This window comes from Dendrobates tinctorius, unplaced genomic scaffold, assembly GCF_039654945.1.
Source record: "Dendrobates tinctorius isolate UK_male_01 unplaced genomic scaffold, ASM3965494v1 ptg000046l, whole genome shotgun sequence".
Taxonomy (NCBI): domain Eukaryota; kingdom Metazoa; phylum Chordata; class Amphibia; order Anura; family Dendrobatidae; genus Dendrobates; species Dendrobates tinctorius.
Genome location: NW_027361714.1, coordinates 78,866,267 through 78,892,410, shown reverse-complemented (window position 1 = coordinate 78,892,410; position 26,144 = coordinate 78,866,267). Strand labels below are relative to the sequence as shown.

Below are 26,144 nucleotides of genomic sequence, written 5' to 3'. Positions count from 1 at the left end.
AGTCCTCTATACAGTATTATGAACACCTCATAGTCCTCCATACCGTATCACGGGCAACCACATAGTCCTCTATACAGTATTATGGGCACCTCATCGTCCGCCATACAGTATTATGGGCAACCACATAGTCCTCTATACAGTATTATGGGCACCTCATAGTCCACCATACAGTATTGTGGGCACCTCATAGTCCGCCATACAGAATTATGAGCCCACTATAATGCTCATTCATACAGGATATCACGGGCTGCATATAATGCTCTTCCATACAGTATATCAAGGGCCGCATATAATGCTCCTTCATTCAGTACATCATGGGCCCCATGTAATGCTCCTCCACACAGTACATCATGGGCCCTATGTAATGCTCCTCCACACAGTACATCATGGGCCCCATGTAATGCTCCTCCACACAGTACATCATGGGCCCCATGTAATGCTCCTCCACACAGTACATCATGGGCCCCATGTAATGCTCCTCTACACAGTACATCACAGGCCCCATATTATGCCCATCCATACAGTACATCATGGGCCTCCATGCAATGCAGTTCCACACAGTACATCATGGGCCCCATATAATGCTCCTCCATACAGACCATCATGGGCCCCATGCTCCTCCATACAGTATTATAGGCCCCATGTAATGCTCCTCCATACAGTATTATGTGCTACATGCTCCTCCATACAATATTATGGGCCCCATGTAATGCTTCTTCATACAGTATTATGGGCTACATGTAATGCTCCTCCATACAATATTATGGGCTCCATGTAATGCTCCTCAATACAGTTTTATGCACCCCATGCAATGCTGCATACATAAAAAAAAAAGAAAAAAAAATATATCAGGTCCGGTACACTCAGTGTCTCTCCCGGCTCTGCAATGCTCAGGACAGAGAGTCCGAGCGCGCAGTGATGACATCACAGCTCCCTCTACCCTGAGACATCGAAGAGTCAGTGGGCGCTGAAGACAGTACAGCCGCCGGGAGCGAGGAGAGGTGAGTATTAGAGGGGTGCCGTGCCAGCGCTGGCACCGGGTTCCCCCAACTCATGGACCCCATAGCGCGTGTCCCACCCCCTGTTTGCCCAGCGTTTACCTGGGTTCGCTGGGTGGTGCTACCTGCCCTCGTCATTGCAGTGGGTCGGGACTGCGTGCGTGCGCCTCTGCCTCCCTAAAAAAAATGTTTTTCCTTTCTTCCTCCTTCTCTATGGGGCTCACCAGGCATTTCACCGGTGTCCTGGTGGGCCAGTCCAACCCCGAACACAGACCACAGTAGTGTCAATGGGGTCTGTCAGTAATAGTGAGGTTTGTGAGGTGCCCTTGCTGTTCATCATTTGCAGTACCATCATTTACAGTATTGTGCCCATGTAAAAAATAATGAAAATGATAAGTGTAGTTGTGAACTGAACCTTAGCATTTCAGCAACTGATGTTGAGACGGTTGTTACATTATTGATATATTGTGACAGAATTTTGTAAAAAAATGGAGCCAAAACTAAACAGATTATGCAACAAAAAAGGAAAGAAGAAAACATAAAAATGCACACCACTGATATATATAATAATAACAACAGGAAAAGCTTTATTGACAACAATATAAATTTAAAAACATGTAAAAACAAAAAGGGATTACAATCCCCCTGTTAGTCCTGATCAATACAATAATGAGTTGAGTCTTATGCATATATCATCATCATAAATAAAGGAACAAAAAAAGGAAAAACATCCACAATAAGGTGTATCCGTATGATAAATGTAAATATATAATTACAGCAAAGAGCACCTAATGGCGCACAATCCTGATCAAATCGCCCTAATGCTGGAGACTCAAACAATAAAATAGCCTTCACGTGGAAAAATACCATGGATCACATGTCAATCACAGCTGAAGTGCCACATAGTCTAAGGCTGAGTTCACACGTGGCGTTTTTTTCGCATTTCCGCGGCGGTTTTAACCGCGCGATTTTGCCGCGAAAACACGAAAAATAAGCATCCCATGCATTCCTATGGGATTCCGCAATGCTGTGCTAATGCTGCGGTTTTTACCGCGGCGGAATCGCTTCGCGGTAAAAAACGCAGCATGCTCATTAATTTGCGGAATCGCGGCGATCCCGCACCCATAGGAATGCATTGTTCCGCTTATTTCCCGCATGTGACTGTGCACACCATGCGGAAAGTAAGCAGAACAATTGCGGATGGTACCCATGGTCCGGAGGAGAGAAGACTGTCCTCCGGGCTTTGGGTACCATATCCCTGTAAAAAATAGAATTTAAAATAAAAAATATTGTTATTCTCACCCTCCGACGTCCCGCGCAGCCTTCCCGCTTCTCTTCACGCTCTCGTTCCCAGTAGTCCTTTGCGAAAATGCTCGCGATGACGTCCCTTCTCGCGGGATCGCGAAGTCTCGCGGTCATCGCGAATTACCGCGAGACGTCGCGATCCCGCGAGAACTGACGTCATCGCGGGCATTTTCGCAAAGGATTACTGGGAACGGATGCGCGGGACATCGGAGGGTGAGAATAACACCGTTTTTTATTTTTTTTTTACATTCTATCTTTTACTACTGATGCCGCATAGGCAGCCTCAGTAGTAAAAAGTTGGTCACACTCGTCAAACACTATGTTTGACAAGTGTGACCAACCTGTCAATCAGTTTTCCAAGCGATGCTACAGATCGCTTGGAGAACGCTAGCATTTTGCAAGCTAATTACGCTTGCAAAATGCTAGTTTTTCCGCGGGAAAATCGCGGGAATTTAAAATGCGATTTTCCCGCGGACTGGAATTCCGGAATTCTCGCGGTAATTTCCGCGAGAGTTCCGGTACGTGTGCACTTAGCCTAATAGAATATATAGCATCCACAATACTTGAGATGAAGGTCCAGAAAAAATATATGTAGACCAGCGCACAACATGTGCAATCCCATAATGATGAATAAATAACCGCACTGGATGCTGAGCTGCACACATAAAACCACTTAAATGAGTGGTAATAAAGTATCAAACAGGCAGATATTATTCAAGAAGACATGATCATACCAAGTGAAAAACACACTAATGTGGATCTGCATGAAAGACGCCACATAAATAAGTGGCAATAAGATATCAGGCAAAAAACGCTATTGAAAAACAGCCAAGTATGCCCAGTGAATGGCAGCCCTCTCACGGTTAGAAGCAACAGCTCACATGTGAAACCGGTATAATGAAATGCATGAAAGATCCATACCAAGGCAACAGTACAGACAGGATGGCAGAAGGGAGGAAACCCAACGCGTATCGCCGTATCAAGACGGGTTCATCAGGGGAAGTATGGTATGATCATGTCTTCTTGAATAATATCTGCCTGTTTGATACTTTATTACCACTCATTTAAGTGGTTTTATGTGTGCAGCTCAGCATCCAGTGCGGTTATTTATTTATTCATCTTTATGGGATTGAACCATTTTGTGCACATGTGCGCTGGTCTACATATATTTTTTTCTGGACCTTCATCTCAAGTATTGTGGATGTTATATATTCTATTAGACTATGTGGCACTTCAGCTGTGATTGACACGTGATCCATGGTATTTTTACACGTGAAGGCTATTTTATTGTGTGAGTCTCCAGCATTAGGGCGATTTGATCAGGACTGTGTGCCATTAGGTGCTCTTTGCTGTAATTATATATTTACATCTATCATATGGATACACCTTATTGTGGATGTTTTTCCTTTTTTTTGTTCCTTTATTTATGCTGATGATATATGCATGAGACTCAATTCACTATTGTATTGATCAGGACTAACAGGGAGATTTTATTCCCTTTTTGTTTTTACATGGTTTTTAAATTTATATTGTTGTCAATAAAGCTTTTCCTGTTATTATATATATCGGTGGTGTGCATTTTTATGTGGTCTTCTTTCCTTTTTTGTTGCATTAACTCTTCATGTGACCATTTGCACCCCCGACATTAATTATTTCATTGAGTATTTGCAGTGCGCCCTTACGTTCTTTTTCCAAAACTAAACAGATTAGTGTAATATCTGTTAATACAAGGGACATGATGAGCAAACTTTGGCTGCTACTTTAATTTTTGATGCCAGATATTCTCTATTTTATACGTGTTACAATGCCTACAAGAATGAAGATATTTTTCTTTGCATAATTTTTATTTATATCCACTAAAATACTAGTGAATATTTAAAGAGATTGTCCACTACTAGAACAACCCTTTCTTGTGCTAATTGTTTCGCCTCGATAAAATAAAAAACCTATACTCACTTCCTGTGCTGGCATCATTCCAGTGGTGTTGGCACTCGGGATCCCGGAGAGTTCATGTGGTGTTATGACACGTGCTGCCCTGGACCCAATCAGAGGTGGTGTCACTGTCTCCGTAACTGTATTTCACAACGTGCATGATATTTACTATGGCCACGATTCATCATTGTCTTTGCGCTTCTGTTTTATGTCCAGTTTTGTGTGTTAGCGCTTTTTATTTATTTGCACCAAATTTATTATCCTATTTTCACTTTTTTTTTTTTCTTAACCCCTTAATGACAGAGCCAATTTGGTACTTAATGACCAAGCCAATTTTTACAATTCTGACCACTGTCACTTTCTGAGGTTATAGCTCTGGAACGCTTCAATGGATCCCACTGATTCTGAGAGTGTTTTTGTACTTCATGTTAGTGGTAAAATTTCTTCGATATGACTTGTGTTTATCTATGAAAAAAACAGAAATTTGGCGAAAATTTTGCAATTTTCAAACTTTTAATTCTTGTACCCTTAACCCCCAAAGGTGGTTTGCACGTTCATGCCCGGGCCAATTTTTACAATTCTGACCACTGTCCCTTTATGAGGTAATAACTCTGAAACGCTTACATGGATCCTGGTGATTCTGACATTGTTTTCTCGTGACATATTGTACTTCATGTTAGTGGTAAAATTTCATTCATATAACTTGCGTTTATTTGTGAAAAAACAGAAATTTGGCGAAAATTTTAACATTTTCGCAATTTTCCAACTTTGAATTTTTATGCCCTTAAATCACAGAGATACAGCACACAAAAAGCTTAATAAGTAACATTTCCCACATGTTTACTTTACATCAGCACGATTTTGGAACCAAAATTTTTTTTGTTAGGAAGTTATAAGGGTTAAAGGTTGACCAGCGATTTCTCATTTTTGCAACACCATTTTATTTTTACGGACCACATCACATTTGAAGCCACTTTGAGGGGTCTATATGATAGAAAATACCCAAAAGTGACACCATTTTAAAAACTGCACCCCTTAAGGTGCTCAAAACCACATTCAAGAAGTTTATTAACCTTTCAGGTGCATCACAGGAATTTTTTGAATATTTAAAAAAAAAAAATGAACATTTAACTTTTTTTCACAAAAAAAATAATTCAGGTTCAATTTTTTTTATTTTACCAAAGGTAACAGAAGAAATTGGACTGCAAAAGTTATTGTGCAGTTTGTCCTGAGTACGCCGATACCTGATATGTGGGGGGGAACCACTGTTTCGGCGCATGGCATAGCTCAGAAGGGAAGGAGGGTTGTTTGACTTTTTCAATGCAAAATTGGCTGGAATTCAGATCGGACGCCATGTCACGTTTGGAGAGCCCCTGATGTACCTAAACAGTGGAAACCCCCCACAAATGACCCCATTTTGGAAACTAGACCCCCCCAAGGAACTTATCTAGATATGTGGTGAGAGCTTTGAACCCCCAAGGGCTTCACAGAAGTTTATAACGTACAGCCATACAATTAAAAAATCATATTTTTTCCACAAAAATGATCTTTTCACCCTCAATTCTTATTTTTCCAAGGGTAACAAGACCCTAAGGCTGTGTGCACACGCTGCGGTTCCGCAGCGGTTTTGGCCGCTGCGGACCCGCAGCAGTTTCTGCTGCGGTGTACAGTACAATGATTCCCTATGGGAATCAAAAACCGCAGTGCAGATGGTGCGGAATTTTCCGCGCGGATTATCTGCGGTTTTTAATCCGCAGAAAGAATTGACATGTCAATTCTTTCTGCGGATTCCCCTGCGGTTTGCCATCTCCTTCATTGAGGAGATGCAAAACCGCAGAGCAATCCGCAGGTAAAACCGCAGGTCTTTTGACCTGCGGTTTCACCTGCGGATTTTATAAAATCCGCGCGGATGAATCCGCACCTAATCCGCAGCGTGCGCACACAGCCTTAAAGTTATTGTGCAATTTGTCCTGAGTATGCTGATACCCCACCCACATGAGGGGGTAAACCACTATTTGGGTGCATGGCAGAGCTCGGAAGGGAAGCAGCGCCATTTGACGTTTTTGGCTGGTATTGAGATCGGACACCATGTCGCGTTTGGAAAGCCCCTGACGTACCAAAACAGTGAAAACCCCCAACAAATGACACCATTTTGGAAACTAGACCCCCCCTAAGGAACTTATCTAGATGTGTGGTGAGCACTTTGAACCCCCCCCCCGTGCTGCACAGGAGTTTATAACGCCCGTGCGTGAAAATACAAAAATCTTATTTTTTCCACAAACATGATCTTTTAGTCACCAATTTTTTTTATTTTCCCAATGGTACCAGGAAAAATTGGACCCCAAAATTTGTTGTCCAATTTGTCCTGAGTACCCTGATACCCCATATGTGGGAGAAAACTACTGTATGGGCACACGTCAGGGCTCGGAAGGGAAGTGGTGACGTTTTGGAATGCAGACTTTGATGGAATGGTCTGCGGGTGTCATGTTGCTTTTGGAGAGCCCCTGATGTACCTAAACAGTGGAAACCCCCCACAAGTGACCTCATTTTGGAAACTAGACCCCCCCACGGAATTTATCTAGATGTGTGGTGAGCACTTTGAACCCCCAAGTGCTTCACAGAAGTTTATAACGCCCGCGTGTAAATAAAAAAAAAAAATTTTCCACAAAAATTATATTTTTGCCCCCAATTTTTTATTTTCCTAAGGGTAACAGGAGAAATTGGACCCCAAAATTTGTTTTGCAATTTGTCCTGAGTAGGCTGATACCCTATATGTGGGGGTAAAACACTGTTTGGGCGCATGGCAGAGCTTGGAAGGGAAGGAGCACCATTTGACTCTTTCAACGCAGAATTGGCTGGAATTGAGATCAGACGCCATGTTGAATTTGGAAAGCACCTGATGTGCCCAAACAGTGGAAACCCCCCAATTATAACTCCAACCCCAACACACCCCTAACCCTAATCTCAGCCCTAACCCTAGCCCTAATGGGAAAATGGAAATAAATACATTTTCTTTTAATTTTATTATTTTTCCCTAACTCAGGGGGTGATAATGGGGGGGGGGTTTGATTTACTATTTATGGCAGTTTTTCTTTTTGGCAGCTGTCATACGCTAAAAGACGCTATTTATTGTAAAAATAGTTTTTGCATCACCGCATTTTGAGAGCTATAATTTTTCCATATTTTGACCCACCGAGCCATGTGAGGTCTTATTTTTTGCGGGATGAGTTGACGTTTTTATTGGTGCCATTTTCGGGCATGTGACATTTTTTGATCGCTTTTTATTCCTATTTTTGGGACGCAGAATGAACAAAAACCAGCATTTCAAGAATTTCTTTTCGGGGATGCGTTTACACCGTTCTGCCTGCGGTAAAATTGATAAAGCGGTTTTATTCTTCGGGTCAGTACGGTTACAGGGATACCTCATTTATGTCTTTTTTTTTTTATGTTTTGGCGCTTTTATGCAATGAAATCCATTTTATATAAAAAATAATTATTTTTGCATCGCTTTATTCTGCGACCTATAACTTTATTTTTTTGCTGATGATGCTGTGTGGTGGCTCGTTTTTTGCGGGACAAGATGACGTTTTTAGCGGTACCATGGATATTTACATGCGTCTTTTTGATCGCGCTTTATTGCACTTTTTGTTCGGCGGTATGGTAATAAATCATTATTTTTTTTGCTTCGTTTTTTATTTTTTAAGGGGTTTGCTAAAGGGGTTAACTAATGGGACAGTTTTATAGGGCGGGTCATTACGGACGTGGCAATACCAAATATGTGTACTTTTATTGGTTTTTGGGTTTTTTTATTTCCAAAAAATGAATTTATTAGGGAATATTTTTTTATTTATTTAGCGATTTTATTTTTTTTTTTTTTATTATATTTACACTTTTTTTTTTTTTAACTTTATTACATTGCTCCAGGTGGGACATCACTGTCCTGTGACAGATGGCTGATCTGTCACATCACAGATCACTGTGACAGATCAGAAATCTGTCACAGGCACTACACAGGCTTCCTCCTTGCTTGCGCTTTGCAGGCATGAGGAAGACAGCTCCCTGCAGGCCCCCGAAGGTCCCCGTCGCCATCTTGGATTCGGGGACCTGCAGGGATGGAGCCCCCCGCAGCAGCGCTGCACATTGCGCTGCTGTGGGGGGCTCAGGGAAGCACGGAGGGAGCCTCCTCCCTGCCGATGCTTCCCTTTAACCCCCGGTACACCGCAATCGTGTTTGATCGCGGTGTGCAAGGGGGTAACGTGTCAGGGGCGGTCCGTGACCGCCCCTGACACATTGTGCCGGGTGCCGGCTGCGATCAGCGACGCTCACCACGTGGGCACTGCTGATCGCTGTGACGTACTATCCCGTCCCTGGGAATTAAGTCCCAGGGCACATGGACGGGATAGTATGTCACATAGCAGTAAGGGGTTAAATCAGAGTCATATCACACAAAATAGTTAATAAATAACATTTCCCACATGTCTACTTTACATCAGCACAATTTTGGAATCAATTTTTTTTTGTTAGGACGTTATAAGGGTTAAAGGTTAACCAGAGATTTCTCATTTTGCCAACAAAATTTGCAAAATAATTTTTTTTTTTTTTAGGGACCACCTCACATTTGAAGTGAGTTTGGGGGAGGTCAGTATAACAGAAAATATCCAAACGTGACACCATTCAAAAAAAAAAAAAAAGTATTTCTCAAGGTGCACAAAACCATATTCAACAAGTTTATTAACCCTTCAGGTGCTTCATGAGAATTAAAGCAATGTAGAAGGGAAAAATTAACATTTTACTTTTTTCACAAAAAATTTTTTTGGAACCAAATGTTTTTATTTTCACAAGGGTATCAGGAGAAAATGGATGACAAAATTTGTTGTGCAATTTCTCCTGAGTATGCCGATACCCCGTATGTCGGGGAAAGCCACTGTTTGGGCTTATGGCAGGGCTCAGAAGGGAGGGAGCACCGTTTGACTTTTTGAATGCAAAATTGGCTGGAATCAATGGTGGGCGCCCCTAACCACAACCCTAACACACCCCCAACCCTAATCCAAACCCTAACCGTAATTCCAACCATAGCCACAACCATAACCCTAACCCTAGCCCAACCCTAATCCCAGCTCTAACCCCAACTCTAACCCAAGCCCCAACCCTAACCCTAGCTATAACCTCAACCATATCCCTAACCCTAGCCCTAACGCTATCCCTAATGATAAAATGGAAAAAATATATTTTTTTTATTTTTACCTAACTAAGGAGGTGATAAAGGGGGGTTTGATGTACTATTTTTTTTTTTTTGATCACTGTGATAGTTCCTATCGTTGCCGGGTGCCGGCCGGCAGATCTGGGCAGGTGCACTGCGCATGCGCCCACCATTTTCTTCCCGGAAGAAGACACCGACGGCCGTGGGACAGGACCGGGGATGCAGGAGAGTCCAGGGCTCTGGGGACCCCATTACTCCTCTGATGTGCTAGATCATATCAGAGGAGAGAGAAATTAAATGGGAAATCAGACTTTTTCCTTTTTTTTAGCGGTCGCCATTATTCCGTGAATAATGGTGATTGCAACACTGGGGTTGATAAAAACCGACCCAAATCATGTTCTCCGTGGTCTCAGCCGAGACCCCGGAGAATTTCCGACGCTGGGGGCGCTATAAACTTATTTCTCAGCTCCGTTAAAAAGAAGCACTGAGGAATAAGTACCCTTAACGACTGTCATTAAAAGGCGTATTGGTGGTCATTAAGGGGTTAAAGTGTATTTTATATGTGCTTGCCTGTGTTTTCTGTTTTGTTTTACACTTTGTGGCTGGAGTTTAGTGATTCCAGATGTTTTTGCCTGATTCATCAATTGCAACTTTTTAAAAAGTTTCTAAATTTGGTGCAACTCTACTCCACGGCCTGGTGTACTTTTAAGTACACCAGTACATTTATTTCATTTTTGTACCATTTTGTGAAATGTGTGGCTTTTTGCGCTAAAGAGTTGCAAAAACAGATCAAAGCAAAAAAAAAGACCATTTTTTAATTTGCTCCAAGATCATGAATCGTGCATGCAAACATTTTTGCCAAAAAACTAGATTAAGTTTACGCTTTATAAAAAGTAGATGGCATTTCTATATATGCCCTACTAGTTTTGTACAAAATATACTTGTTTTCTTTATACAATAAAATCCCCCTCTTTTAAAAACATGATAAATAACTGTATTCTCAGAACATAAACTGTGATAAAGTATGATTGGATCTGTACACATGACTCCCTTCACTGATAAGTATACTGCAAAATATCAGTTGAATGATCCCGAAAAGCCGATGTCATAAGCAGAGCCCACAAAGAGATGTTTCACTGTGATACTGGCTAAACTGGTCAGGCCACATGATGCTAAATGTTTACAGGAGAATAAAGAACAGACAGTCTTACCTTGTAAGTCATCAGATTCTGTAACTGTTGGATCTTTAACCCTTTATTCCAAAATCATGTACATGCGTGATTATTTGGGTGATCATGGTGCTGGTGCCGGCTATGTTACACAGCTGACATCTGTATCTATCGGCAGCATCCAGAGCGTAACGCTGATTGCTGCTGTTAACCATTTACGTGCTACTGTCAGTCTGAAAGCGGTATTTAAAATAAATAAACCCATACGGTAAACACCATAACGAGAAAAAAAAAAAAGCTTCTTATGTTCCGTTTTTGGTCACCACTCCTTCCTAAAAAAAAAACCCATAACAATCATACCAATCAAAATCTTGTTTTTACCCCAAATTGGTATTAATAAAACCATCAGTGTGTGCTACACAAAAAAAATATGGAGGGACACCCCCAGAAGAAAATAGCGGTGAAACTCGCGTCGGGGTGTTTGGATGCCACTCTGCCAAGTATGAGGTAAACTTCAACAATTATTTTAGCTTGAAGGATGATATAAGTTTTTTGCCCTCACTGTTGGGCACCTGCCTTTTGGCTATAGAGACACTTGCTGTACATCCCTTTCCATACACCGGCAATAATATATTGCATTTTATGTTATTGGGAGTCTTACATATTTGTATTATACTGAATAATGGGACTAATCGCAAATTATATTGCAAAATACTTACTACCTTCGGATACTGGTCTACATAGTGTACTATTGTTTGTTTAATTTATTTACGCCATTCCCCCTTTTTTTTGCCGATATTGAGTGCTTCTATATCTCGTGTAGCAGCATTCCACCTATCAACTGTTTATTATATATTTGAAGAGCTTGTGGTGTTCTCCTGTGAGGCACGCTGCTTTTTTAAATTGTGTTTATTGTACGCAATGTGACACGAGTCACTAAAGTAAATAATAGTCCCAGAAGTGGAGAAAAAGACTAGAATAACTGGGGAGAAATGAAATAAATATAAGAATTTGGTCAAATATATAATTTTAAAGAGATTTATGCTCCCAATAAGGGTTAGAGGGAAATGTTGTTTGACCTTGAGATATTTACCTGTCTCTGCTATTACATAATCAATGTTTGTTGCAATAAATTGTTCTACCTTTTGACAAAGAATAACCTACAAATACGTAAAATTATCAGCAACTGGTACACAAACATCTTGAGTTTGGCTCAGACTACATGAAAGTGATAGATGGAAAATAAGTGATTTCTGCCAATTAACCCTTAAACTAGAAAATGACCCAAATTCATCCACCAACCTTAGGAGGGAGGTCAAGGGAGGACCGACGTTTGCCAGATATACTAAGGTATTGCCTTTTTATTAGTAGACTTTTTCTGTTAAGTAGTTGGACCCTAAGATTAAAACCTTGGTGTCCAGAACTTGCCGAATAGTACGGACCAAAGGCTCAATGGTCACCGCAAACAGCAGAGATACCAGCGGCGCCCCTGTCTAGTCCCTCTTAGTTAGGAAGAGGTTGCAATTCATCCAAATTAGTTTGAATTTTTACTCTAGGAGAATTGTACAATAGTTTAACCCAAGTACAAAAATTGGGACCAAACTTGAGATGCGATAGTAGTGAATGCAAATATTTCCATTTGACAAAGTCAAAGGCTTTACACACGGCCAAAAACATAACAAAATCAGGAGAGGAATCATCACGGGCAGCTGCTATGTTTAAGAGTATGGAACAATCTTTCACAAGAATTAAATAATGGTAGATTGACACATTTAATAAATATTGGGGTATTTTTCTACATAAATACTATATAGAATGTAAAAGGGATTAAAGGTAATCTGTCACCAGATTTTACTATCCCATCTAAGAGCAGCGTGATGACAAGGCAGAGTCTCTGATTCCAGCATTGTATCATTTACTAGGCTGCATGCAGCAGTTTTGGTAAAATCATGGTTTTATCTTCTGCAGTTCTGCCAATTCTCTAAATGCTGAGCTCTGTATTACCCCGCCCACACCGCTGATTGGCAGCTCTCTGTGTACACTGTGCATATGCAGAAAGCTGCTAATCAGTGGTGGGGGTGTGGCTATACAGAGCTCATGAATATGGAGGACTAAACAGTGGAGGATAACACAGTGATTTTATCAAAACTATAGAGCACTGCCCAGTAAGAGATACATAACTCAAATCAGGGTTTCTGGCCCTACATCATGCTGCTCTTAGATTAGTTGGCAAAAACCTGACGACAGATTTTCTTTAATAAAGCAATATAAAATTGTCAGTTGATTGCCAAAAAAAGAAATTGAATTCACACAGTATTTATGACAAAGAGCATTGCAATCGAGACTTCTCTAATGTTAGATTTCTCATTGAAGTCTGGGAAATAAAAAATTTAGACTCACAACCAAACTGTTGCCATAAAAAATACACAATGAGGTGAAGAACATGAAGAAATATGGGACCGAAACAAAAACACTCCAGGATTACAGAGAATGGTCAACTGCCATCACTGAAAATCCAGACTTATTTTGAATACATATGGAAAATCGTGAATCAACTTCAGTTTTTATGTTAATACACATGATCATTTTTCCCAGCAAGAGAAGATGCAGAATCTAAGAGAAGAGAACAGTCAGCTCCAATCACTAGTATGCAAACTGAAAGCGTTAAATAAGTGGAAAATCACAGCCAAGGAAGGTCAACTGCGTGAGAAGCTGAGAAACACAGAAAAGGTATATTTTATGCTATGGAGTGATTTTTTTTTTTTTTTTTTTTTTTTTTACATGTGCAAGCTAAAACCACAGGAAGAGAGATTCTTCCATTTCTAGTATTTGTATTGTATGACATTAGACCGGCTATATTGAACTTGCAACTTGCAGATGTGACTAACCCTGTTGCAGTTCCATGTTATCAACATTGCAGATGGGTGCCACTAAATTGCAGTCAGTATTCTGGTCCACAAAACAGACTAGAAAACTGCATGCCGCCATGTTTTCCATGTGAGCTATGGGTCCATGTGGAAAATTGGCCACATGCACTGGCACACTGGGTATGATGGGTCCCTGTGCAGTCTAAGGCACACACGGACAGAGCACAGACCGATATACGTGCCCCTGACCAAACATTTCCCAACAACAACACATTACAAGTAAATCTGTAATATATAAACAGTTCGATTATACACTGTTTCTCCAATAATTCCCCAAAATATTTCTAGTGTCTGTAGCAAGTATCAGAAGGCAAAAAAAGAGGCTGTTATCTCCTAAAGGTTTGAAACAAATTACAGAACATATTTGCAATAGGCCACAACCTAATGTATTCTCTCTCCTTTAATCTATTACACAATATACTTATATAACTGCATTCAATATTTCTATTTTATACCATGAAATTATTGACAGATGACAGCTCATAGGTTTAAAGCATCTTCTACATGACTTTTAGTATGACTTTTTTAGTTGTGCTCAAAAGATTACATACCCATACCCTGGCAGAATTTTTGCTTTCTTGGCGTTTTTCCAGAGAATATGAATGATAACACCAAAACTTTTTCTCTACTCATGGTTAATGGTTGGGTGAGGTCATTTATTGTCAAACTACTGGGTTTTCTCTTCATAATGACAACCCAAAACATCCAAATGACCCTGATCAAAAGTTCACATACCCTGATGATTTTGGCCTGATTACATGCACAGAAGTTGACAAAATGGGTTTGAATGGCTACTAAAGGTAACATCCTCACCTGTGACCTGTTTGCCTGTAATCAGTGTGTGTGCATAAAAGCTGAGTGAGTTTCTGGGATCCAGACAGACTCTTGCATCTTTCATCCAGCCACTGACGTTTCTGGATTGTGAGTCATGGGGAAACCAAAAGAATTGTCAACGGATCTACGGGAAAAGGTAGGTGAATTGTATAAAGCAGGAAAGGGATCCAAAAAGATATCCAAGGAATTAATAACGCCGGTCAGTAGCATTCAAACTGTGATTAGCAATTGGAAAATCAGGGGCTCTGTAAAAACGAAATCACGGTCAGGTAGACCAACAAAAATCTTGTCCACAACTGCCAGGAAAATTGTTCGAAACCCACAAATAACATCAGCTGGAATACTGGACTTTCTGAAAACTAGTGGTGTGGCTGTTTCAAGATGCACAATAAGGAGACACTGTAAGAAAAATGGGCTGCATGGTCGAGTCGCCAAAAGAAAGCCATTACTACGCAAATGCCGCAAATTATCTTATCTACAATATGCAAAATGGCACAGAGAATCCTCAAAACTTCTGGAACAAAGTAATTTGGAGTGATGAGACCAAAATTGAACTTTTTGGCCTTAACCATAAGCGTTACATTTTGACTGAGGTCAACAAGGCCTATGATGAAAGGAACACCATACCTACTGTAAAGCACGGAGGTGGATCGCTGATGTTTTGGAGATGTGTGAGCTACAAAGGCACAGGAATCTTGGTCAAAGTTGAAGGAAAGATGAATGCAGCACATTATCAGCAAATACTGGAGGCAAATTTGCAATCATCAGCCCGGATGGTGCGCATGGGACGTACTTGGACGTTCCAACATGTCAATGATCGAAAGCACAAGGCCAAGTTGACCTGTCATTGGCTACAGCAGAACAAAGTCGAGGTTCTAGAGTGGCCATCTCAGTCTCCTGACCTCAATATAATTGAGCCAATCTGGGAAGATCTCAAGTGTGCAGTTCATGCTTGACAGCCCAGGAATTTACAGAAACTGGAGGCTTTTTGCCAAGAAAAGTGGACAGCTTTACCATATGAGAAAATAAAGCACCTCATCGACAACTACCACAAAAGACTTCAAGCTGTCATTGATGTTAGAGGGGGCAATACACAGTGTTAAGAAATGGGGTATGTGAGCTTTTGATCAATATCATTTAGATGTTTTGTGTTTTTCATTATGATTTAAAAAGAGAAAACACCGTAGTTTGACAATAAATGGCTTCATCCAACCACTAACCATGAGTGGATAAAAAGTTTTGATGTTATCATTGATATTCTCTGAAAAAAGGCCAAGAAAGCAAAAATTCTGCTGGGGTATGTAAACTTGTGCACAACTGTATGTTGTGGCCTCTTGAAATGGTGTGCAGATACAGCAGCACCTCTGCCTCATTCACTGTGTTGTCACGATCAGTGGGGATCCCGATGATTTTAGTCCTATGAATATGCCATCAATATCAAATCTCCTTTAGGCTTCTTTCACAAGTCCTGGTGATTTCTGTACTGAAACAACAGTACTGGTGATATCTGTGGTGTGTGTCCATGCACCATCCGTGTGTATGTATGTGACATCCATGTGCTGTCAGTGTGACACGTATGGAATGAAATGCAGCATAGAAATTAAAGAATTGTATGTATTAAATATGTTCAAAATAGAGATAGATAGCAATGAGGAACAAGGTAGATAATAGAATTACGTTTGTGTGATCTCTAATCCGTGCTTTGTGTGCTTATTTTTCTGTACTTGTAGTTTTTTTTAACTAAACTAAATAGTTAAATTAAAAAATGACATGGGATCCCTCTTAATTTTCATAACCAACCAAGGAAAAGCCAACAGCTGGGGGTTGATGTTAATATTTTGTGTAGGGGCCAAGAGCCTTAAAGGTTCCCAGGCTATTCATGTCAGCTCACAGCTGTTTGCTTAGCCTTTACTGAGGGCTGATGTTCTTAGTCTTGGAGGGGAGCCAATGTCCATGCCCCTTTCCTATTTTATTAACAGCCTACAGCTGTCTGTTTAGCCTTTGCTGGTTAGTAATTATAGGGGGCCCCTACATTTTTTTTTTTTTTTTTTTTCTAGGGTCCCCTGTTAACTAACCAGTAAAGGATAAGCAATCAGCTGTGAGCTGTTATTAATAGCCTAGGAACCTTTAGGGCTATTGGAACCTTTCCCAGATTATTAACATCAGCCCCTAGCTATGAGCTTTCCCTCAACTAGTTATGAAAATTATGGGGGGACCCCCACACCGTTTTTTTTATTTATACACTATGTACAAACACGGTAACGAATACAACTCCCATCAAACTCGGCTGGTCACGCTAATCTCAGAGAGACCAAGCGACAATGATGAGAGCTGCTTTCAGCACCCGGCACCTGGGAACAATGCGAACTGTACGGCTTTTCCCAGGCACCGGTACGTGTCACACTGATGACACACGGATGTAATCTGTGTGTGATTAGTGTGCACTTGTGCTGCATGCGTTTCTTCCGTGGTCCTGGTACAAAAAGGATATGTCTACGGGTTTTTCACACACACATGGTCCGTTTAAAAAAACCTGACGTGTGCACACTACTATTGAATACAATGGTGATTGCATGTGTCCGTATTTGCTGTCCTTAAAAAAACGGACCTCATACTGACATAAAAAAATGGACGTGGGAAGGGGGCCTTAAAGTGGGATTTCCCAGTTTAGTATTCTTGTTTCTCATATTTAATAACCAGGAAGCCATTCAGAACAAAAAAGAAGGCTTAAAGCTGAAGCTGCTTGTGGAAACTGAGGTGGCCTTGTTACGTCAGCAGCTCGTGGCTGCAAGGACAGCTTTGACGAGAACACAGGCTGAAGCCAGCAAAGTTGAACAACAGCTGAGCAGACAGGTAATGTTCTCATATTGCACACTGTGCGGTAATTCATTTACATGAAACATATTGCGATGTATAATGCTCCGCTCCAGTGATAGACAGTGAGAACAATGGCTAGTGGATATTCAACTAAATTACATCAAAGTATCCCCATGGCTATAACCTGCTGCACATTTAGGCTATGTGCACACGTAGCAGAAAATTTCTGCCTAAAAACCGGACTCCCTTCCCGGAAACCGCGTGTTTTTTTCTGCTCGTTTTCCGCTTGGTTTTTGCGCAAAAAAAACGCATTTTTTTAATGCGTTTTTTTTCTGCGCGGTTCCAGACCTATAGAAATGGCCAGAAATGCGGAAAAATCCACGAAATTAATGAGCATGCTGCGTTTTTTACCGCAAAGCGGTTTTTTCGCAGTAAAAAACACATCAATATGCACAAAAAGTGCAAAATGCATAGAAATGAGTGGGAAGCTTATTTTTAGCGTTTTTTATTGGCAAATCTGCTAAAAAACCGCTAAAAAACGCTGTGTGTGCACACAGCCTTAGGGCTCTCTCAAATGACTGTATACATTGGACGAATGCTGTTCGATGCTTTTCTACTTGGACCAATGTTATACTATGGGGTAGTGCTGATCAGCGTTTTTTTTTCTTATAACAATTTGTCATGAGAAGGAAAATGCAGCATGCTGTGGTTTGCAGTCGCAGGGCACACATCCATTCAAGTCTATAGGTTTGTGGAAATCATCCAACTGCTCTCGGCACTGGTGGACATAGGCTCAAAAGGGCCCCTGTGCAAGAACACTATATGGGCCGTATGCAGTCCAATAGATCATCATAATGCACAATTCCACCTTCTATGGAGGTGTAAATGGGCCCAATTACTTCTTGGGCCACTGTGCGGGTGCACAGGTTGCACCAATGATATGTTCGCCCCTGGCTCTCAGACATCATCTGAGTGTATTCCAATTTTTATTCCATAAATCTGTCTAAATGTATATGTAATGCAGTATAAATGCATTAATATACTCACTTGCTGCCTTTTATGCTTTCCAGCACCACTTTGGTCTTCACAATGCTTGTTTTCAGACTGGCAGGACAGGTTCACACTAGGGATTATATGTGCTCTAGTTTCTTTTTACATTATAAGCGTCAGATTGAGGCTCTATAGACATACATTGTAATAGCGACCTCCAACTCACAACTAAACCCCAAAGTATTCCGGCGTGTCAGGATTTCAGTCACGTGAGTCAGAAGAGGACCGGAGCACCGCTGGAAACTGGGGAAGATAGCGATAAGTGAATATATTATTGCACCTACACTAAATATATATTTAGACAAGTTTAGGAAATAAACAATGTTATAAGATTGTTTCTGTTATAAGTTTTGGCTGCAAACTCAAGAATTTCCAATTCCTCTGTAAGTCCGGGACTTGTGAATTTTTCCTGGGAGCAACCTGGACTGCCAATGAGAAGGCAGTGTCCAGTGACCCAGTTCCCATCACAATCACTCTCCTCCAGAACAGGCAATATAAGGAGATGGCAAGTATACTCATGGAGCATAGAGTAACGTAACTGTGTGCTAAACTCAATTCATTGTCAAGTGACAGATATATTTTTGCCTTACAGGAGCAGCTGCTAAATGAGTCTGAGCACAGACAGTCTCAGGAGGCAAAAAAGAGACAGCAGCTAGATAGTATTAAATCTGCCAGCATGGACAAACTGCTTGGGGATATTAACGACAAGGAGCACAGGCTACGCTCCTTGACTGAAGAAACCGAAAGAGCATCCAAAATGGGTCTGTTGCAGGAAAGTAAGATAAGAAAAGAAGTAAAGCAGGTAACAAGAATTGGTGTCAAATAATTCTTGATGATTGTCACGCTGTGTCTGACTTCTTGTAGAAAGTACATGGCAAATGTATCACTCAAAAACCCGCACCCTTGAATATGTTCACCACGGAACATAGTACCTAGACAATGCCTCCATACTATTACCTATAATTTCACCACAATGACAGAGACATCAAAACTAGGCTTTGCTTTTGTGGCAGAGAGCACCACTGCCGTTGATCCCCCTACCCTGAACCCTTTGGTCATGGCTTCCATCAGGGAGGTACAGCAATACAGTATGGTGCCCAGCCATGGATCACACAAGGACTGCATCTCAGTCTGCAGTTTATCTGAGAGTTCTAATTAGCCCTCTTGTTTTTATATATTTAGTTATTCAGGTTATTCACTTTTGATATACATTGATGTGTCCATTTTATTCACTGTTAGTATACATTTATGTTTGTCCAGTTTTTTCACTGTTGGTATATACGCTGCTCAAAAAAATAAAGGGAACACTAAAATACCACATCCTAGATATCAAAGAATGAAACATTCCAGCTGCAAATCTTTATTCATTACACAGTGAAATGTGTTGAGAACAATAAAACATAATTATCAATGTAAATCAAAATAAATATCCCATGGAGGTCTGGATTTGGAATGATACTCAAAATCAAAGTGGAAAATCAAACTACAGGCTGTTCCAATGTCAATGGAAATGCGTCAAGACAAGGAATTGATGTTCAGTAGTGTGTGGCCTCCACGTATCTGTATGATCTCCCTACAACACCTGGGCATGCTCCTGATGAGGCAGCGGATCCTGAGGGATCTCCTCCCAGACCTTGTTTAAAGCATCAGTCAACTCCTGGACAGTCTATGCTGCAATCTGGCGTTGGTGGGTGGAACAAGACATGATGTCCCAGTTGGCTCAATTGGACACATAATTGGACACATATATACTGCTCAAAAAAATAAAGGGAACACTTAAACAACAAAATGTAACTCCAAGTCAGTCACACTTCTGTGAAATCAACACTGATTGTGATTCAATTTCTCCTGCTGTTATGCCAATGAAATAAACAGGTAGAAAGGATAGGACGGTCACTAACATCCATGTGTCTGCTCAGTAAGAGTGTCTAGTGTTCCCTTTATTTTTTTTGAGCAGCGTATATATATATGTCTGGTTTATTAGCTGCTGGTGTATGTTTGTGTGCCCATTTAATTCACTGCCAATATATATATTTATGTGTCTCTATGTTTATTAACTGCTGGTGTATATTTATGTGTGCCCATTTTATTCACTTCTTGTGTATATTTAAGTTTTTTTCACTGTTGGTGTCTTTTTATGTTTGTTCAGTTTAAAATGAATACTGGTTTATATTTGTGTCTCCATTGATTCACTGCTCGTGTATATTTATGTGTGTCCATTTTATTCACTGCTGGTATATACACTGCTCAAAAAATAAAAGGAACACTAGACACTCTTACTGAGCAGACATGTGGCGCCCCTGAGGGTTCAGTCACCACAGGGGTACTGCACCTCCTCCTGAGGTGTTGTACCCCACTATCCAGGTAAGGTGGAGACACCTGACCACACTTCAACACTTACATCCCACACGCACACCAGTAGTGTAGCAGAGCAACCATTGTGGCTCCCTGCTTGGAACACGAAGAGTGCTGGGAGGTGGGTGGAGCTTAGACTGCACAAGAGAGCTGGAGAATATTAGGAAAAGGTCAGTCTGTGAGAGAAGATCCCCTGAGAGGGATGGAGTGAAGGAAGTGCTGCAGTAGACTCCTGTGACCTGGAGCTGCTGGCACAGGAAAGAGCCATAGAAAGCCTGATTCTTCAGAAGGACGATAGTTTAGTACGGAAAATAAGGAGAAGAAGAGAACTAAGGACTAGGGTCAGAGCAGAGCCCTTCTTCAAGTTTGAAGCGCATGGCCGGGGTCAGGTCCCCGAGGTTGTATGGATACTGATGTTCCTGCAGCAGAAACTGGAGGAATAGAAGTCGTCACCACTTTATTCCCATCTAAGACTTGGGGGCACAACAGCAACGTGCGGGAGCCGGGACATGATAGCCAGAAGTCCCCGAAGCAGGCTACAGCTGTCTGCCGTACAAGTAGAGTTCTAAGTAACATCAAGAAGGAGGAACTTGAGTTTAATACGCAACTACAAGTACTTCAGATTAAGCGCTAGTGTGGAGACGTTCAGAGAAGGCACATGTTGGAGGAGTGCTGGAAAGGTGTACTTTACCTTGCCTGGGAGTTGGCTGAGCCCCTGACCTGGAGGACACGGCACCGAAGCGGGCATCTTTGTGTACCAGACTGTGAGTAAAGCCTTGGAACTACATGCCCTTGTGTCCTCCACTTATTCTTGCGCCTTACACCTGGCTCTGCTACATCTACTTCTTTACACAATCTCTCCATTTACCAACCTCATTTACTCTGCCCTGGCACTACAGCTCCACCTGTGGGGAGCTTCAACATCATTGCTGCACCACACCATCTGTCCCAGAGAAGCAACCTTGCAGTGCTGGTCGAACTGACCAGAAACCACAGGTGGCGTCACGAATCATCTCAACAACTTTATCCCCATCACTCTACCCCTTTTACATTGACCGCCTGAGGCCACGGACCGGGTCACTGCCACTGTGACCTCTCCCATTGTAATCAACGGGCCCGGCACCGATTACCCCACAGCCTCTGGGGGCGAGTAAGACACATGGGTGTTAGTGACCTTCCTATCTGTTGTTTATTCCATTGGCACAACAGCAGGAGAAATTGAATCACAATCAGTGTTGATTTCACAGTAGTGTGACTGACTTGGAGTTACATTTTGTTGTTTAAGTGTTCCCTTTATTTTTTTGAGTAGTATATTTATGTGATTTCAGTTTATTCATTGCTGGTTTATATTTACACCATTGATACGCAAAAAGGATTGGGCACCAATATAAATTATTGCACAGGGCACCTTCCAAACTAAGATTAGTCCTGACTACTTCCCCTTAATAATAATGAGTGACCTACAAGCAGAGACTCACACTCCTTTCTTTATGGACACTGACTAGAAACTAACATGGCAAGTAAATCTTCTTTCCAGCAGAAGCATCCAGACTACTTTCTGGATAGCTAGAGAATGCTGGCTGTGCATAGTCTGCGAAGGTCTTCCTTTATTGAGATGTAAGATTATATGTCCCAGTGGTGCTAGTACTAATGCACACTATGAGCTTAAACACACACAGCTCCTCCAATATATACAGTTATTATACCTTATCTACAGGTTCAAGTTTCTTTCCACTTTCTTTCTGAAATCTGTCCTTGAAGCTCTGCTTGTCTAATAGATACTGGAAACCTTTCGCGCTTATATTCTTGTGGGATCATTATATGGTGATGTCATTGTGAGCTGCTGTGATTCTATGTAACTGAACAAAGCATGTCTGGTAAGGGAAATACATGAGTAACACATGGAATTCGCTGATTTTATCACAGTCACAGCTTGAAGTCTAATTTTTGATATTTATATATTACTAATATATGGTATTCCATAGCTTTGCACACTGTGTGTTTTCACATATATATACAAATTGCCTCTTTTGTCCTAAGTTACATTTCAAGGCTCGTTAAAGGGTCAATAGTGACTTGTAGGATTGCTGCTTCCAACAGATGGCGCTATAGAGTTCCTATCTAAAGAGGCAATTAGCGTATAAAATTTCACAGTGGAGCATTGTACTACGAATAAGCCTCCTAGCCTTGGCATGCCATAGTTGATATGTCACTCTCCACAAAGAGAAATGTTACCCCTTAGACTTCATGTATACAGAAATTCCTAATGCATATTCATTACTTTGTGTAGATAAAATCTCAGCTAATACAGGAGCGCAGCTTAAAGCTGGATGCTTTTCAACGTGTAGATGAACTACAGAGCCAAGTGTATGACATGGAAACCGCCATCTCTCTGCGAACCTCATCTGGAGGTAAAAAGACAATACAAAATGCATTCATGTAAAAAAGGTCACACTAAGGACTATAATGCATTATTTAGTCTATGGACACATCACAATGCCAAAAATTGCTGCATTGTTTTGGCTATATCACAAAATAATGAAAGCATATGTGGTTCCATTACAACACACAAATCCGTGACATGCAAACAAAAGTGACCATGTATCTCTAATCTTAAAGGGGTTTTCCCGCAAACAAAGTTGATTTTAATCAATAGATCTTGGAATAATAGTAATTTCCACATTTGGATATGTTGAAGTAAAATGTTCCTGTGCTGAGATAATCTTATAAATGTGTCCCCGGTTCTGTACTGTGTAATGGCTGTGTCTGACCGTACAGGGATATGGTCTGATCATACTACAGCTCCTGGGCAGGGGAGGAAGCAAAAGAGTGTACAGACAGGACAGCAGGGGATCACAGCTGATTCTTTTTATGAGGTAAAAAAAAAAAATTCTGTGAGGTAGAACATTATTTTTAAATAGCCAGGGAAAGGTTTTACCTCATACAAAGCAGCAGCTATGATCATATATTGTCATGTCTGTATACTCTTTTGTCACCTCCCCTGCCCAGGAGCTGTAGTATGATCAGACCATGTTCCTGTACGGTCAGACACAGCCATTACACAGTACACAGGGGCACATTTATAAGATTATCTCAGCACAGGAACATTTTTTAACCCTTTCAATTGTGGAACTTATTATTATTCCATGATCTATTGATTGAAATATACTTTGTTTGTGGGATGACTCTTTTTAAACAGATGTTTAAGCATATTTATCAACCTAAATGCGATTCTGGCATGTTTGGTGTAGACATGGCCCAAGGCTCCCATACTGTACTCACACTATCCTTTTGCTGTGCTTTAAATGTGCAGAACATATTCTTGGGGTCCTTTATAAACTGTATGTGCATTTACAGATATTGCTTTATAGCAATACACCAGAATATAGTGATGCCTAAACATCGCCATTGTTTACAGCAGTGGCGGACACTGACAGAACAGGTCTCCTGTGCAAGAACAATATATGGGCCATTTGCAGTCCAATAACTCATCATAATGCACAATTCCACTTGCTTTGCAGGGCAAACTACCACTTGTAATTGACTGCTTTACAGGTTGTTCCAGTGGTATGCCCACCTCTAAGTTATAGTAGAGGCAAAAAAATAAATCTAAATTACCCCAATTGATCTTAAAATTTGTCTGTTGTACCTAGTATAAAAATTGAAATAGATATAAAAGAAGTCAGTGATGCTACTAAACCAAAGATTACAGCACCCACTGAGACAAGCCAGAGTAGAACATAATCTCTGCTGTGAAAACTGCCTCTGTCCCTGAAAACTGGGGACTTATGTGGAACCAGAGGCAACAAGATAAATCAAGAACTGATAGGAATTATTTTTTTTTTTTTTAGGAATCAGAAAGACATCAGGCTCCCTCATGTCTCGCACTTCTAGGAGTCATTCAGCAGGTATGAAAGTTTTCCTCTAAAAGTAAAATCCAAAAATAGAAGAATTTTAACTCCAAACTTTTTTCCGATGAGCCGTGATTACAGGGCTTGCAGGTTTGTAGCTGCAGCATGATATTATTTTACTCAATGAAATGTAAGAACATCTGTCAAAACATCTCTCTCTCGCATGCTTTCTTTTGTATTCACTCACTTGCACTCTTGCGTGCTCTCATCATACAGTACACGGGGTGTACAGGGACTGGTGTGTATGATCAGTCTTTGTACAGTGCTATGAAATATGTTCTGTGCAATTTGATTGAATCGATAAATTATTAAAATGTTAGAGAACTCTGAAAGTTGAGCAAATTATCAACTGTGGGGATAAGCCTCTTTCACACTTCAGTCTTTTTGTTTCAGTCATAATCCGTCGTTCTGTGAAAAAGACAGATCCAGCAAATTTGCCCGCTGGATCCGTTTTTTTCTCATAGACTTGTATTAGAGATGGATTGTGACGGATGGCCGTCCATTTCATCCGTCATTTGACGGATCCGTCATAAATTATTTGTCCGTCTGCCGGAGACAACGGACAAAGTAACGTTTTTTGTGTGTGTCAAAAAGTCGGACAGCGACAGATTCAGCTCCGTCCGTCGTTGGCTATAATGGAAGCCTTTGGTCGCAAGATCCGTTGCTGTCAGTCAAAATACGGAATCCGTTGCTGGATTCCGTTTTTTCAAACTGAGCATGCCTGGAACAATTTCTATTCCTTTAATTTAACCCCCACAGCCTTTCTGGCACATAAAAATTCTCTCTCGTCTCTCTTCTCTCTCCTCTCTCTTCTCTCTCTCCAGAATTCTGTACCTTTAAATTTCCTACAACTCCTGCTTCGACGGATCCATCAAAAAAACAGATCCGGAGCATCAATTTTTTACAATCTGCACAGGATCTGTTTTTTCAACACTTTGACGGATTTTGACTGATTCTAAAAGACTGAAGTTTTTTTGGCGTCAGTCACAATCCGTCGGATCGACGGATCAGTCGCAGATTGTGAAAAACTGATGCGTCGCATCCGTTTTTTCATCCGTTTCTTCCATTTTTTTTTTGATGGATCCGTTTTTAAAAACACCCACAGACAGACAGATCTATAGATAGATAGATATATATGGGATTGATAGACAGAAAGCATAGATATATCTATAGATATATCCATAGATAATCTATGGATGTATATCTATGGATATATCTATGTATCTGCTCAACATGATGCAATTTGGCCTAACAATATGGGGGCATGGAGTGTCAGATCTTTGTGTAGAAGGTGCAAGGCTACTCAACGATCTAATTATGGGCTTTATTAAGCTGCACTAAATGTATCTGTGTAACTGACACCATATGGAAGCTTTTTTTATTATTATTATTATTATTAGATATTATAGCGCCATTTATTCCATGGCACTTACAAGTGTGAAAAGGGGTATATATAATAAAAAATAATCTTGAACAAAACAAGTCACTGACTGGTACAGGAGGAGAGAGGACCCTGCCTGGGAGAGCTTACAGTCTACAAGGGATAATAAACATAATGATAATCTTTATATAGCGCCAACATATTCCTCATTGCTTTACAGTTTAACAGTTTCAAAACACAAGTCATAAATAACAACGTTAACAAT

General features: G+C 40.8%; 1 protein-coding gene across 1 annotated transcript in view; it reads left to right on the top strand.

Moving 5' to 3' along the window:
- The window catches only part of LOC141089664 (uncharacterized), a 217,219-nt gene that overhangs the window by 170,037 nt on the left and 21,038 nt on the right, over nt 1-26,144 (top strand). Inside the window, exons 31-36 of the mRNA XM_073576146.1 lie at nt 10,622-10,872; nt 13,166-13,334; nt 17,066-17,218; nt 18,825-19,034; nt 22,878-22,998; nt 24,439-24,495. Coding sequence (XP_073432247.1) covers nt 10,622-10,872; nt 13,166-13,334; nt 17,066-17,218; nt 18,825-19,034; nt 22,878-22,998; nt 24,439-24,495 — 961 coding nt within the window. The remainder of the gene's footprint in view (nt 1-10,621; nt 10,873-13,165; nt 13,335-17,065; nt 17,219-18,824; nt 19,035-22,877; nt 22,999-24,438; nt 24,496-26,144) is intronic.